The sequence below is a fragment of the Anneissia japonica genome, unplaced genomic scaffold, assembly GCF_011630105.1.
Source record: "Anneissia japonica isolate Jap-2015-1 unplaced genomic scaffold, ASM1163010v1 scaffold913_len64449_cov111, whole genome shotgun sequence".
Classification (NCBI taxonomy): domain Eukaryota; kingdom Metazoa; phylum Echinodermata; class Crinoidea; order Comatulida; family Comatulidae; genus Anneissia; species Anneissia japonica.
Genome location: NW_022682597.1, coordinates 28067 through 39259, shown reverse-complemented (window position 1 = coordinate 39259; position 11193 = coordinate 28067). Strand labels below are relative to the sequence as shown.

General features: G+C 32.5%; 1 protein-coding gene across 1 annotated transcript in view; it reads right to left on the bottom strand.

Annotated features, from left to right (window-relative positions):
• The window catches only part of LOC117107047, a gene marked incomplete at its 3' end in the record, with an annotated part of 54057 nt that overhangs the window by 24036 nt on the left and 18828 nt on the right, over positions 1-11193 (bottom strand). Inside the window, exons 6-11 of the mRNA XM_033248608.1 lie at positions 10836-10903; positions 9489-9516; positions 9109-9242; positions 4336-4363; positions 3367-3500; positions 1695-1754 (exon numbers count right to left, since the gene is read on the bottom strand). Coding sequence (XP_033104499.1) covers positions 1695-1754; positions 3367-3500; positions 4336-4363; positions 9109-9242; positions 9489-9516; positions 10836-10903 — 452 coding nt within the window. The remainder of the gene's footprint in view (positions 1-1694; positions 1755-3366; positions 3501-4335; positions 4364-9108; positions 9243-9488; positions 9517-10835; positions 10904-11193) is intronic.

Genomic DNA, 11193 nt, shown 5'->3' with positions numbered 1-11193 from the left:
TTACTTACTTCCTGTCACTGCTTGGTATTTTTGTTTTTAGTTTTTTCAATTTACTTGATCTTGAGAATGGTTCCATGATGGACCCGAAACGTCGATCTTTCTTGTCATTAAATTTTGTTTTGAGATTATGTTCTTTAATTGATTTAATAAATAAAAGCCACAAATAATAATTTGATTTACTAAATTTCATTATGTAAAAATAGTTATGCTGTAACATAGATTAAAAGTATGTTACGCCATGGTTACGCCTTACTTATTTTTAATCTATGGTCTTTTTAATTAATTTTCTTTTTTATTGGAAATTCCGTAGTGCAGAGTAAATTTATCAAAACCCATTAGGTTTAGAGTAATATGAAAAAAAAATTTAGTTTATACAGAAATAGTATCTAAAATGATCTCAATTTCCAAAGTTAAAGCAAAAGATCTAATCTAAACACACAATATTAGGCAGGATGTATTAGTTTGGAAAAGAACCCACTCTTTTCTGAAATTAAGAGGGTATCTTTGAATATTTTATCATTGAATGTTAATTCTTGCAAAAAGTAAAATGTAAATGGCAATTTGTTTTAATGTTAGATTCCTTTTAATAACTAAATTATTTAAGATAAAAAAAATGCATATATTGAACCAAGAAAATCAGTTTTAATACAGAATTTGATTATTGGGGCCATTTTTACCTACCTGTCATATGGGGCCATTTTTACCGGGGCCATTTTTTCCGGGGCCTTTATTTCCGGGGCCATTTTTTCCGGGGCCATTCTTACCGTACACCCCTTAGAATAGTTGGAAACGGAGAATAACATGTTTAATTTTATAGTTGTTATCTTTGACTTTATATTAGAACGTCTTACGTATTTATTCATACTCTAGGTGAAGATAATGCTGAATTCACTACACTATAGTACAGTAGTTATCGTGGCTCACAGCTTTGTAAGTCTTATCATATCTCACAAGTTCAATCGTTAATGTTATAGTACAATTATAATAATCCAGCACTATATGATGTTTTCATGTCTTGTATGGTAATTCACATACGAATGTAATTATGCTCTATTATGGTAGTTATGCAAATGATTAATGACATGATGATACAGTATGTAATTTTATTGTTATTTACAGTTACCACGCAAACAAATGCAAGTGATCAAACAGGGTTTGTGAACAAGCAATAAAAGTGTTACACTAGAGGAGCAATTTTGAGCCAGTCATTTGTGTCCTTTATAGTATATATGTATTCCTACTAAAAAGTTTCTAATACTAATTTAACAGCATCTTTTTTAACGCATGCAATGTTACTATTTTTTTAAAGTTGCTTTGTAAGTTACAGTATTGTAACAAAAACTAATTTATTTTAGTTCTCAAATATGCATATTCTTTATGTTGATTTATTAATTAAATTTTTGCTACAGGGTATTTTACAGCATTTATTTATTTATTTATTATTAATTTTTTTTTTCTTGAATTTTATAATTGAGGGCCATTTTTTATTTCTTGATTCAATTCTTGCTTATAAAGTATTTAAATATTTGAAGATTTAAAAAAAATATATCATTTCTATTACCGAATTTTTCATTGGGGCCATTTTTACTTACCTGTCATATGGGGCCATTTTTACCGGGGCCATTTTTTCCGGGGCCATTTTTTCTGGGGCCATTTTTTCTGGGGCCATTTTTTCCGGGGCCATTCTTACCTACATTCGATCCTGTGACAGACACCAAACCCTCAGAGGAGCAGACGTGACAAGTGACCATCAGCTGGTATGGAACAAGATTAAGTTAAAACTGACAACAGTTACGCAAAAATGGAACCGTCGTAAAAGGCTTGATGTTGGCAAGCTCAAAGATGATGTAAAAAAAAACAAAAAACGATTCAACACCAAAAAAAAACGATTGAACACCAAAAAACCGAATTCAATTGCTCCAAGAAGAAATAAAATTTTTATGGGAAACTTCATTGAAGATCAAAGTGATCTGGAAAAGGCATATATATTTAAAATTATAAAATCTAAAGAGTGAAGGGAAGACTGAGAGGTGAATACAAATAGAAGATCAGAATGTAAAATGAAACATAAAAGACAAGACAGAGAAAACGAGCTGATGAGTTAGCAGCTGAGGCTCAAAATTCAGCAGCAAAACAAAACATGACAACCTTGTATCAACAGTGGCATAGCTACAGGCAGTGCAGCCAGTGCAAAGCTTGTAGGGGCCCATACATAAATAGACCTAAATATAATAATTTCAAGTAATTTCAAAAATGTTCTAAGAATAAAATGGCCTGCAGGCCCCTCATTAACATTCGGTTTTTAGAGGAGTAATTATTGATTATACTGTGTTGATTTCAAATGTGGTATACAAGAGTGCAACAGCCGGCCCGGCCCCACCCCATATTTTTTTAATTTTCAAAATTAAAAAGGAAATGGGAAAAAAGGGAATTATAGTAAAATTTAAGTCTGAGAGTGCCATTTCTGACCATCTAGAAGTGCTATAATTATAAATTTTCTTACCTCAGCCCCAACCATAGTGGAGCTGAGGTGGTCTCCACCTGTGAAAATCCCTCCCTGCAGACAGGACCAAGGATGTTAAGTTGATGGGTCAATAATTAGAGGGTATAGGCTCATCCCACTTATTTTTTAGATTGAAGATATATTGGATTAAATAACATTAGGAATGATTACAGTGTCATATGTGTAATATATTCATATTAACTGAAAGTGTAAAACGACTGGATTGAAGGCTAACAAATATTCCCAAAATGGCTGAACACCTTTAGTACTTTGTGATAACTACTCTGTGTGAATATCCTAGGAATCATCCGTCTTGGCAACGGACACCAAATACATAATTAGCAACGAGGATGGGATTCGAACCCACGCAAATACACAATATGAGTGTTGGAAGATTATTGTTAACGCCTTACTTATTTTTCCTGCTGTTAATTTCAAGTAGCTCGAGGAGATACCTCTGGCCCCCATGGCCTTATGAGCATGAAGATCTTTGAGTGATCACCATTATGGATGGTGATCATGGGGTAATCTTAAAACTTTGTATAGTGCATGCAATGATTTTTACTGCTACTTTGTGTGTACTGATATTATTTTCCTTGCATATGACATGCAGCATACTTTCTTTCAACTTAACTGACCACACAAGGTATTCACAGTGCAGGGGAACAACATTTTATGCACTGGATTCAAGTGCTAAGCTATCAGCCCAAAGACCATTCCAGAAGGTGTGGGCCACTTTCTGAATGTCTTATTGGAATACATAAGTTGATTTTATGACATCAGTTAAGCTAAGTTGGACAATATGAAGGTTGTCATCTCCCACACATTGGTTTATTACTACAGTATTTTACTATACAACATACCCTGTGAATACTGTGGTAGATTAGTTGGCCTCCATAGTCCCATATCCGTAATGAATTATCCTTTATAGATTTGCCTTTCATTACTTGTACTATCTTTTCTATCACACTGTCATCTATTCTTTTCCGCTGGGAATCTTTAAAGAGAAACTTAAAATTAATTTCTAGATATAAAAATAAAGGAATGGATTGTGTAAATTCAACATCTAATACAAAGCATCTTCAGTATTATCATTATATCATCCCCATTAAATTCATCATCACTAACATCAGTATCAACATCATCATGACCACCCCCATCGACCATCAACATCTTTAATAATCACTATTCCTATTCATCATTGAATCCTCATTATCACCCTAATCATTCTATCTCTATTAATCACTACCACTCCTATCATCTTAATCAGTGTACCCATCATCATTAGGCCTACCCTTATCATTATCAATATAATTACCATCACTAATAATCATAATAATAACATCAATAATGATAATAATAATTTTTGTGCACAATAAACATAAAAATTTAGAGTGGAGTTGGATAGCTTGGTGGTTTAGATGCTTGCATGCCTATCATCCTGGTTTCAATACTTGTCACAGTAACAGGATTTTTTTCTCACGACCAAAACAACTCATAATGAGACAGTCTACGTAGAATCTTGTGTGTGTGTGTGTGCTTGTCTTGTAACAGGATTGCCATTTTAAAGACTAAGCTAGTCCACTGTTGTGGCATATTCTTAGCCCTAGTGCCAAATAAAATAATAATAATGAAATTATAATAATATCAATAATTACACTAACAATAAAGGTAAACAAAAAAGCAATCTTGTTAGAAAAGACAACAGTAATAGTTGTTTATTTCATTCTCACCTAACAGTCAATGTTTTTGAAAATAAGTGATCGAAGGATGCTCAATAAATAGTAATAATAATTTCATATGGCTGTCTCATTTATTAAATTTAATCATACCTTCCACTGATGATGCTGAAGCAGTGGCCTGTAATAAGATGATTAATCTGGTTAATACTGAATACATAACTAGTTCAGTAGAAATAAGGTTTAACCCCCAAAAAATTGCAACAAAAGGTTTTTCAACGGATTTTGGTAGTATTGAGTGTGCTAAATAACATAAAAAAAAGTCTTATGAAATCCGACCACCGGAAAGTAGTTTTTTCCAAGATGGCCAAAATGGCTACAAATTGTGATATAATCGCTATCTTTTTAAAACAATATCAAGTTTTTTGGGTCAGTAAATCATTTCAGACAATTTAGAATGTGATATAATCAATATAAATCAATTCAAGATGGCGTCCAAGATGGCCTCCATGTATAAACAGTCATAAATCAGTACTTACTTTAGCAATTTTAAGTGTCGTCATTTTTTGATCAAATCAAAGAAAGTTGTCATCTAAGATTCTATTGATTAACAGTTATACCAACAAGTAGACTGGAATTAAGGACCAGGCTTGCTATATTTAATGTATTTTGTAGTTTACGATAAATCAATAGTCATGTTTCCATTTCTCCCTCTTCATCATCTATTACTTTCTCTACATTCTCACATCCCTTAAGTTGACAGGCTCCACAGGCTGATATGCATGCCAACCCATAGCATCTGCAACGTGGTATTTTACATCCAGTAATGCAATTGCAATGGATGATTTTTAAAAGTTGACAATGAATTTACTGGCAGATGAAGTTGGAGGTAGTTGCTGAGGCGTCACAATCGTTAACCCCCAACAACTTTCTTGCTTACATCTGAAGCTATCAAGTGAATCAATGGATTCAGTCCCAAAAAGGATAGCCATAGCCTTTCTTACAAATTCCACAATAATATCACTGTTCTGATTTGGCTGACTAAATGCTTCAGCACATAATCTAAGAATCTAATCCCCCTCCACCAATTTCTGGAAAGCTGCCTTCTTTATCGATGCCAAAAATGCAAGATGTTGAATCACAACCCGTAAAAGCATGTTGAATGGCAATGCAAGGCATACTTTATTTCCAAAGGCGGATTTTATGCGGGTTACATTTATTACCCTTACCCTAGTATCCTTTGTCTTGTCCGACCTGAAGTAAACCTCTCGTTCGTCTGTATTGACATGATAGAGAAGAACAACAAGTCTGTATCTTCTCCAATACAAAGTTACAGTATGATGATGGGAAATATCTACTGCTGCTACACTATATCCACGTCAGCACTGTTCCTTGCTTGTATTACAGGACAATTTCTTTTCTGAAGTTCAGCAGAGAGCATATTTATAAACTTCTGCTTGTTATCCTGATGATGACATCATTAATGTCGAAATATTGAATCCCGACACAATGGCGTGCGTTTTGATACTTGAGTATGTATTATACTATCTTATCTGCTTGTTATGCCTTGAAAGGAACTCATCCCTTTTGCCATCAAGCTCGGTATTAGCCGTAAAGTTTACATCTGGGTGGATATTCTGTCCTGTTCTTTGATAGGTATTGTCTTTTATAGAAGGAGTCCCATCAACTATCAAATACAACAGTTGCCAATCCATACTCTCTCCTGACGAACTCTGAGTATGCCCGTACAATTGTGCCGTAACTGTCTCCTCTCTTCCATAAGTGATGTAAAAGGGAGCCTCCATCTAGATCACAACATTCAGTTTCCGGTACAGTGTCGTAGATTGCAGTAATTGACAGCTTACTTGCATGATCTATAACAACTTGAACAAATTGTGGTTTGTTGGCCTTCCTAAAAATGTTTAGTCTCAAAAAGTGATGTTGGAAATGGACTAAGTTACTTACTCATTACATCTTCTAATGTAAGATCTCCCGATTTGACACAACAAGGAATCTTTGGAATAAAAATGGCAGGGTCAATGGTTCTATCAGGAGCAACTTTCATGGCTATTTTATCTCCGAGAGTTTTGGCTTTATCTTTTCTTTTGGCTTTACCTTTTCTTTTGCATCGTGAGTGGATTTCGGTATTGGGTTTGGTCTACAGGAGTTCGTGCTTCGAACAGGTCATTCTATTCATAGAAAAAGCCTTTTGATGGAGAAAGTGTACCTTTTTAGCAAGGTTCACCTAGGTCGAAACTAACTCCGGCTGTATAAAATTGATTAGAAGATTGAAAAAGTTATTCTTGTTTATGAATATATAAGGATTACTACTATGTCCATTTTTATTGATCTAATCTACGTAAATTTACTTTCAGAGTTTTAATTTAATATTAGAAGTGTTTCGACATTTATTTGAAAATATTATATGAAATAATGTAATCGTTAAAGGTTAAAAATATTTGATAATATTTAAATAAAGCAATATGATAGAACAATATGATTGAATTATGTTAATTACAGACACTATGTATACACAGGCCTAGATCTAGAATCCAGTTAAAATATGTAAATATGTATGAAAATGATATACTTATTTATATATTTATATAAATATTATGCGTAAATATATATTAGTATATTAAATTTAATTTAATAAAAAAACAGAAGGAGCATAGGAAGAAAGAAGTGGAAAGAAATTTGGAGTGGCTGAAATATTTACCGAAAATAAACAATAATGATCATTTTGTCATTATTGCATCACTTTTATTTTGAAAATTTGTTGGAACTAATCGTCAGAGGTCAAGGTGCCGCCAGCCTACATTGGACATCGATGTTGAATTATGAAAAGTGTAGGCCGTGGCACCGAGACCTCTGACAATTAGTGCCCAAAAATGTTTACAAAAACGTAATACGATATTGGCATATTGACTACTTTTGTATATTCCCACTCCAAAATATCTTTCCTATTCTCCTTCTTCCTTTATTCTCTCACAATTTGCGTTTATTTATACTTTTTATTCATAATTTTATATACTACACACAGTCACTAGGTTTAGGCTTAGGCTAGGCCTCGGCTATGACTATTATTATATTATTTAATACAGTTTTAATAAGATTAATTTAACATGGACGTTGAATAATTTATACCTAAACAATACATTAAATTTAAATATAAATAATATATAATAACCTTAATGAATAAATAATAATAATTAAATGTGGACATGGTGTCACTACTACAATAATAAAGTGAATACTTTTCAATTTGTATAGCCGGAGTTAGTATTGACCTAGGCTACTATGGCTAACGACAGGTACGCATTTTCCAAGAAAAAGGCTTTTTTTATGAATGGAATGACCTGTACGAAGCACGAGCTCCTGTAGACCAAACCAGTACCGTTACGAGTTTAACTTCCAATTATGCCAATCAGAGAACTTCTTTCAAAAATATATTGTTTTTAGTGCTTGGGCGCAACAGATTCATTCACCCAGAGATTATGAAAAGACACTTCAAAGTAATCTTCATTTATTGATGCCTGTTTATTCATGTTTATCATGTTGAGTGTTACTTTTCTAAAATTGCTAATGTCAAATATATTGCTGTACGACAAATTAACCAATCAGAAAGCTTCTTAAAGCAGGTTATTCCAAAGACTTGTTGACATACAGTAGGTAAAATAGCGAAAATGTTAAATGATAAATAAGACAATGCTGGATGTTTTTTACAATTACATACATCATTGACAAATAACAACAAAGCTTATGTAGTTATAATAACTGATTTATGGCTGTTTATACATGGCGGCCGTTTTGCACGCCATTTTGAAATTATTCATATTGGTCATCACATTAAAAATTGTCTCAAATGACTTATTGACCCATAAAGCCTGATATTGATGATAAAATCCGCAATTAAAATACAGTTTGTAGCTGTTTTATGATATTGGCGCCATTTTGGCAGCCATCTTGAAAAGAACCACTTTCCGGTGGTCGGATTTTGTAATACTTTTTGTATGTTATTTAGCACATCTAATACTACCAAAATCCGTTGAAAAACCTTTTGTTGCAATTATTTGGGGGTTATGGCCTTTTTTGAGCTATATCTACTCTACTAAACATGGAAAAACTGCACGCCATCGTGTCGAGATTCAATATTTCGACACTAATTGTCTCATTATCAGGATTAATTAATAATTAATGTTCAAATATTGAATCCCGACATGATGGCGTGCATTTCGATACTTGGGATATACTATATTATTTGAGATTAATCAGTGGACCTTTTGGTTTTTGGATAACATGAAAATAGTCTCAGCTTTTGTTGATTTTCATTTTTTTAAGGATGATTCGTGTATACGATAAAATATTTTGACAAATGAAATAAGATGATGTCATAATTTATGGAAAAATGTTAAAATTGTAGTAGTAACAACAATTTGATCGTTTTTCTATGGATATGACGTCACTTAGATTGATTTGTCAAAATATTTTATCGTATACTATTGTATACTGTACACCCAAATTTGGGTCAGCGTCGCTGAAGTCAACCGTACACTACTTAAAAATTTGTCATTTCAAAATTGTGAAAACAAATATTCTCCAAAGTGGCAGATTCAATTTGGACCCAGCCACCCCTTCCATCTACTTTTTTTATTCTAAAAATAGAGATTATATTACATTCAAATCAAGTCTAAGAATGCAAATTCTGGCCAACTAGAGGTGCTGTAATCATAAACTTTCTTACCTCAGCCCCCAACTATAGTCGTCAGCCCCAACTAGTTGGGGCTTAGGTGTACTAACAACCTATTTGTGAGTCCCATGGCCCCCCTCTATTTCAAATACTGTATATGCCTTGAGTCGCCACAGAATGGGTTGTCATCGCCCACACATTGGTTTATTATTACAGTATTTTACTATACAACATACCCTGTGAATACTGTGGGAGATTAGTTGGCCTCCATAGTCCCATATCCGTAATGAATTATCCTTTATAGATTCGCCTTTCATTACTGGTACAATCTTTTCTATCACACTGGCATCTATTCTTTCCGGCTGTGAATCTTTAAAGAGAAACTTAAAATTAATTTTTGGATATAAAAATAAAGGAATGGATTGTGTAAATTCAACATCTAATACAAAGCATCTTCAGTATTATCATTATCATCATCCCCATTAAATTCATCATCACTAACATCAGTATCAACATTATCATGACCACCACCATCGACCATCAACATCTTTATAATCACTATTCATCATTGAATCCTTATTATCATCCTAATCATTCTATCTTTATTAATCATTACCTTCCATTGGTGATGCTGAAGCAGTGGCCTGTAATGAGATGATTAATCTGGTTACTACTGAATACATAACATGCAAATAAGATAGTATAATACATATTCCAAGTATCAAAATGCACACCATTGTGTCGGGATTCAATATTTCAACATCAAACAGTTCCTACCTTTCAACACAACTAAAATGTTAGCAAATGCACTTGTAATGCCTTTATTTGATTATTGCAGTTGCATTTGGTCTAACACTACAACTAATTTTTTAAATGAGCTCCAAATTCTCCAGAATAGGTTAGGAAGAATTATTCTTTCAGTCGACATTAAAACACCCATCAAGGATTTAATGGATGATTTAGGATGGAATAGGTTAATTGATAGGTGGAAGGAACACCTATTATTACTCACTTTTAAGTGCCTGAAAGGAATTGCCCCATCCTACCTATGTAACAAATTCATTTTTAATCAAAATAGTCACTCTCATTGCACTAGGAATAAATCTAACAACACCTTGATGGAGATAAAATGGAAACTCACTCAAGGCAAGAGAACATTCTTATACCGTGTAACTAAGGCTTGGAACGAACTTCCAAACCAAATTAAAATAGAATTAAATGATCTCCAACTTAAAAATTTCAAAACTTTGATCAAAACAGAAAACTAATTATATCTTTCTGACCACCCTCTGTTCTCTTGCCTTCTTTTTAATTCATTTGAATTGGTTCTTTTTTATTTTAGTTAAGTTTCTGTATATTTTTTTTATGTTTGTTTTTGTTCTACTTTTTTGTTCATGTGATCCACTAGTGAGATCAGTGCTGCGTCACTGAAAGTGTTATCACGTTAAAGGCAGAATAAAATAAATAAAAAAATAAATAAAAACATTAATTGTCCCATCATCAGGATGATTCCTGATGACAAATATTTACATGGTGTACCTTCACCAAGCAAACTTTCAATCAAATTTTAATTATTATTTTTTTTATTTATTTTTTAATTATTATTTTTCTCTTTTATTATATATTCTCTTTGTTCTGTTCTGATGCTGTTAGTACTTTTTCACTTATTTTATCGGCCTTTTGTTATTATTATTATTATTATTATTTTTGGTCTTTTATTATTACTTGCTTTATTATTACTTGCTTTTTTTATTTTTTATTTTTGTTTCACGACCTCTTGTTTTAATTACAAATAAAATTATTATTATTAATTTTTCTTTTCTAAATAGGTATTTGAATACATAGTAGTGTCGCAACTTGTTGGCACGTTATTTCCTAAAACAATCAATAAAACTCCTATGACCAATCATTAACACTATACAATCATTTTAAACAAATTATCAAAAATGAATTGTGATATTACTTTAGATGTTCCATCATTGGTACTGGTATCTGTTTCACTTCGTTTTCTTTTTTCAACAGCAAATACATCTGAAACAACATTTTCTTATGTAAAAATTTGGAATAAAAAAGGGAACTAGCTGTTTACATCACATTACTAATGACAAGGTCATAGGATCTTGAGCAGATCTAACGGCACCCTCTATCTTATTTATCTCACACACTCACATTATGTTCAATTTTCATTTTTACTAGAGTACAAAACATCATTTTGCTGACACCACCCCCTCCCCCTCCTGTCAAAGAGTACATGGTAAAATGATGATTTTATATATATATACACTTATATATACTTATATATATATATAAGTATACACGTA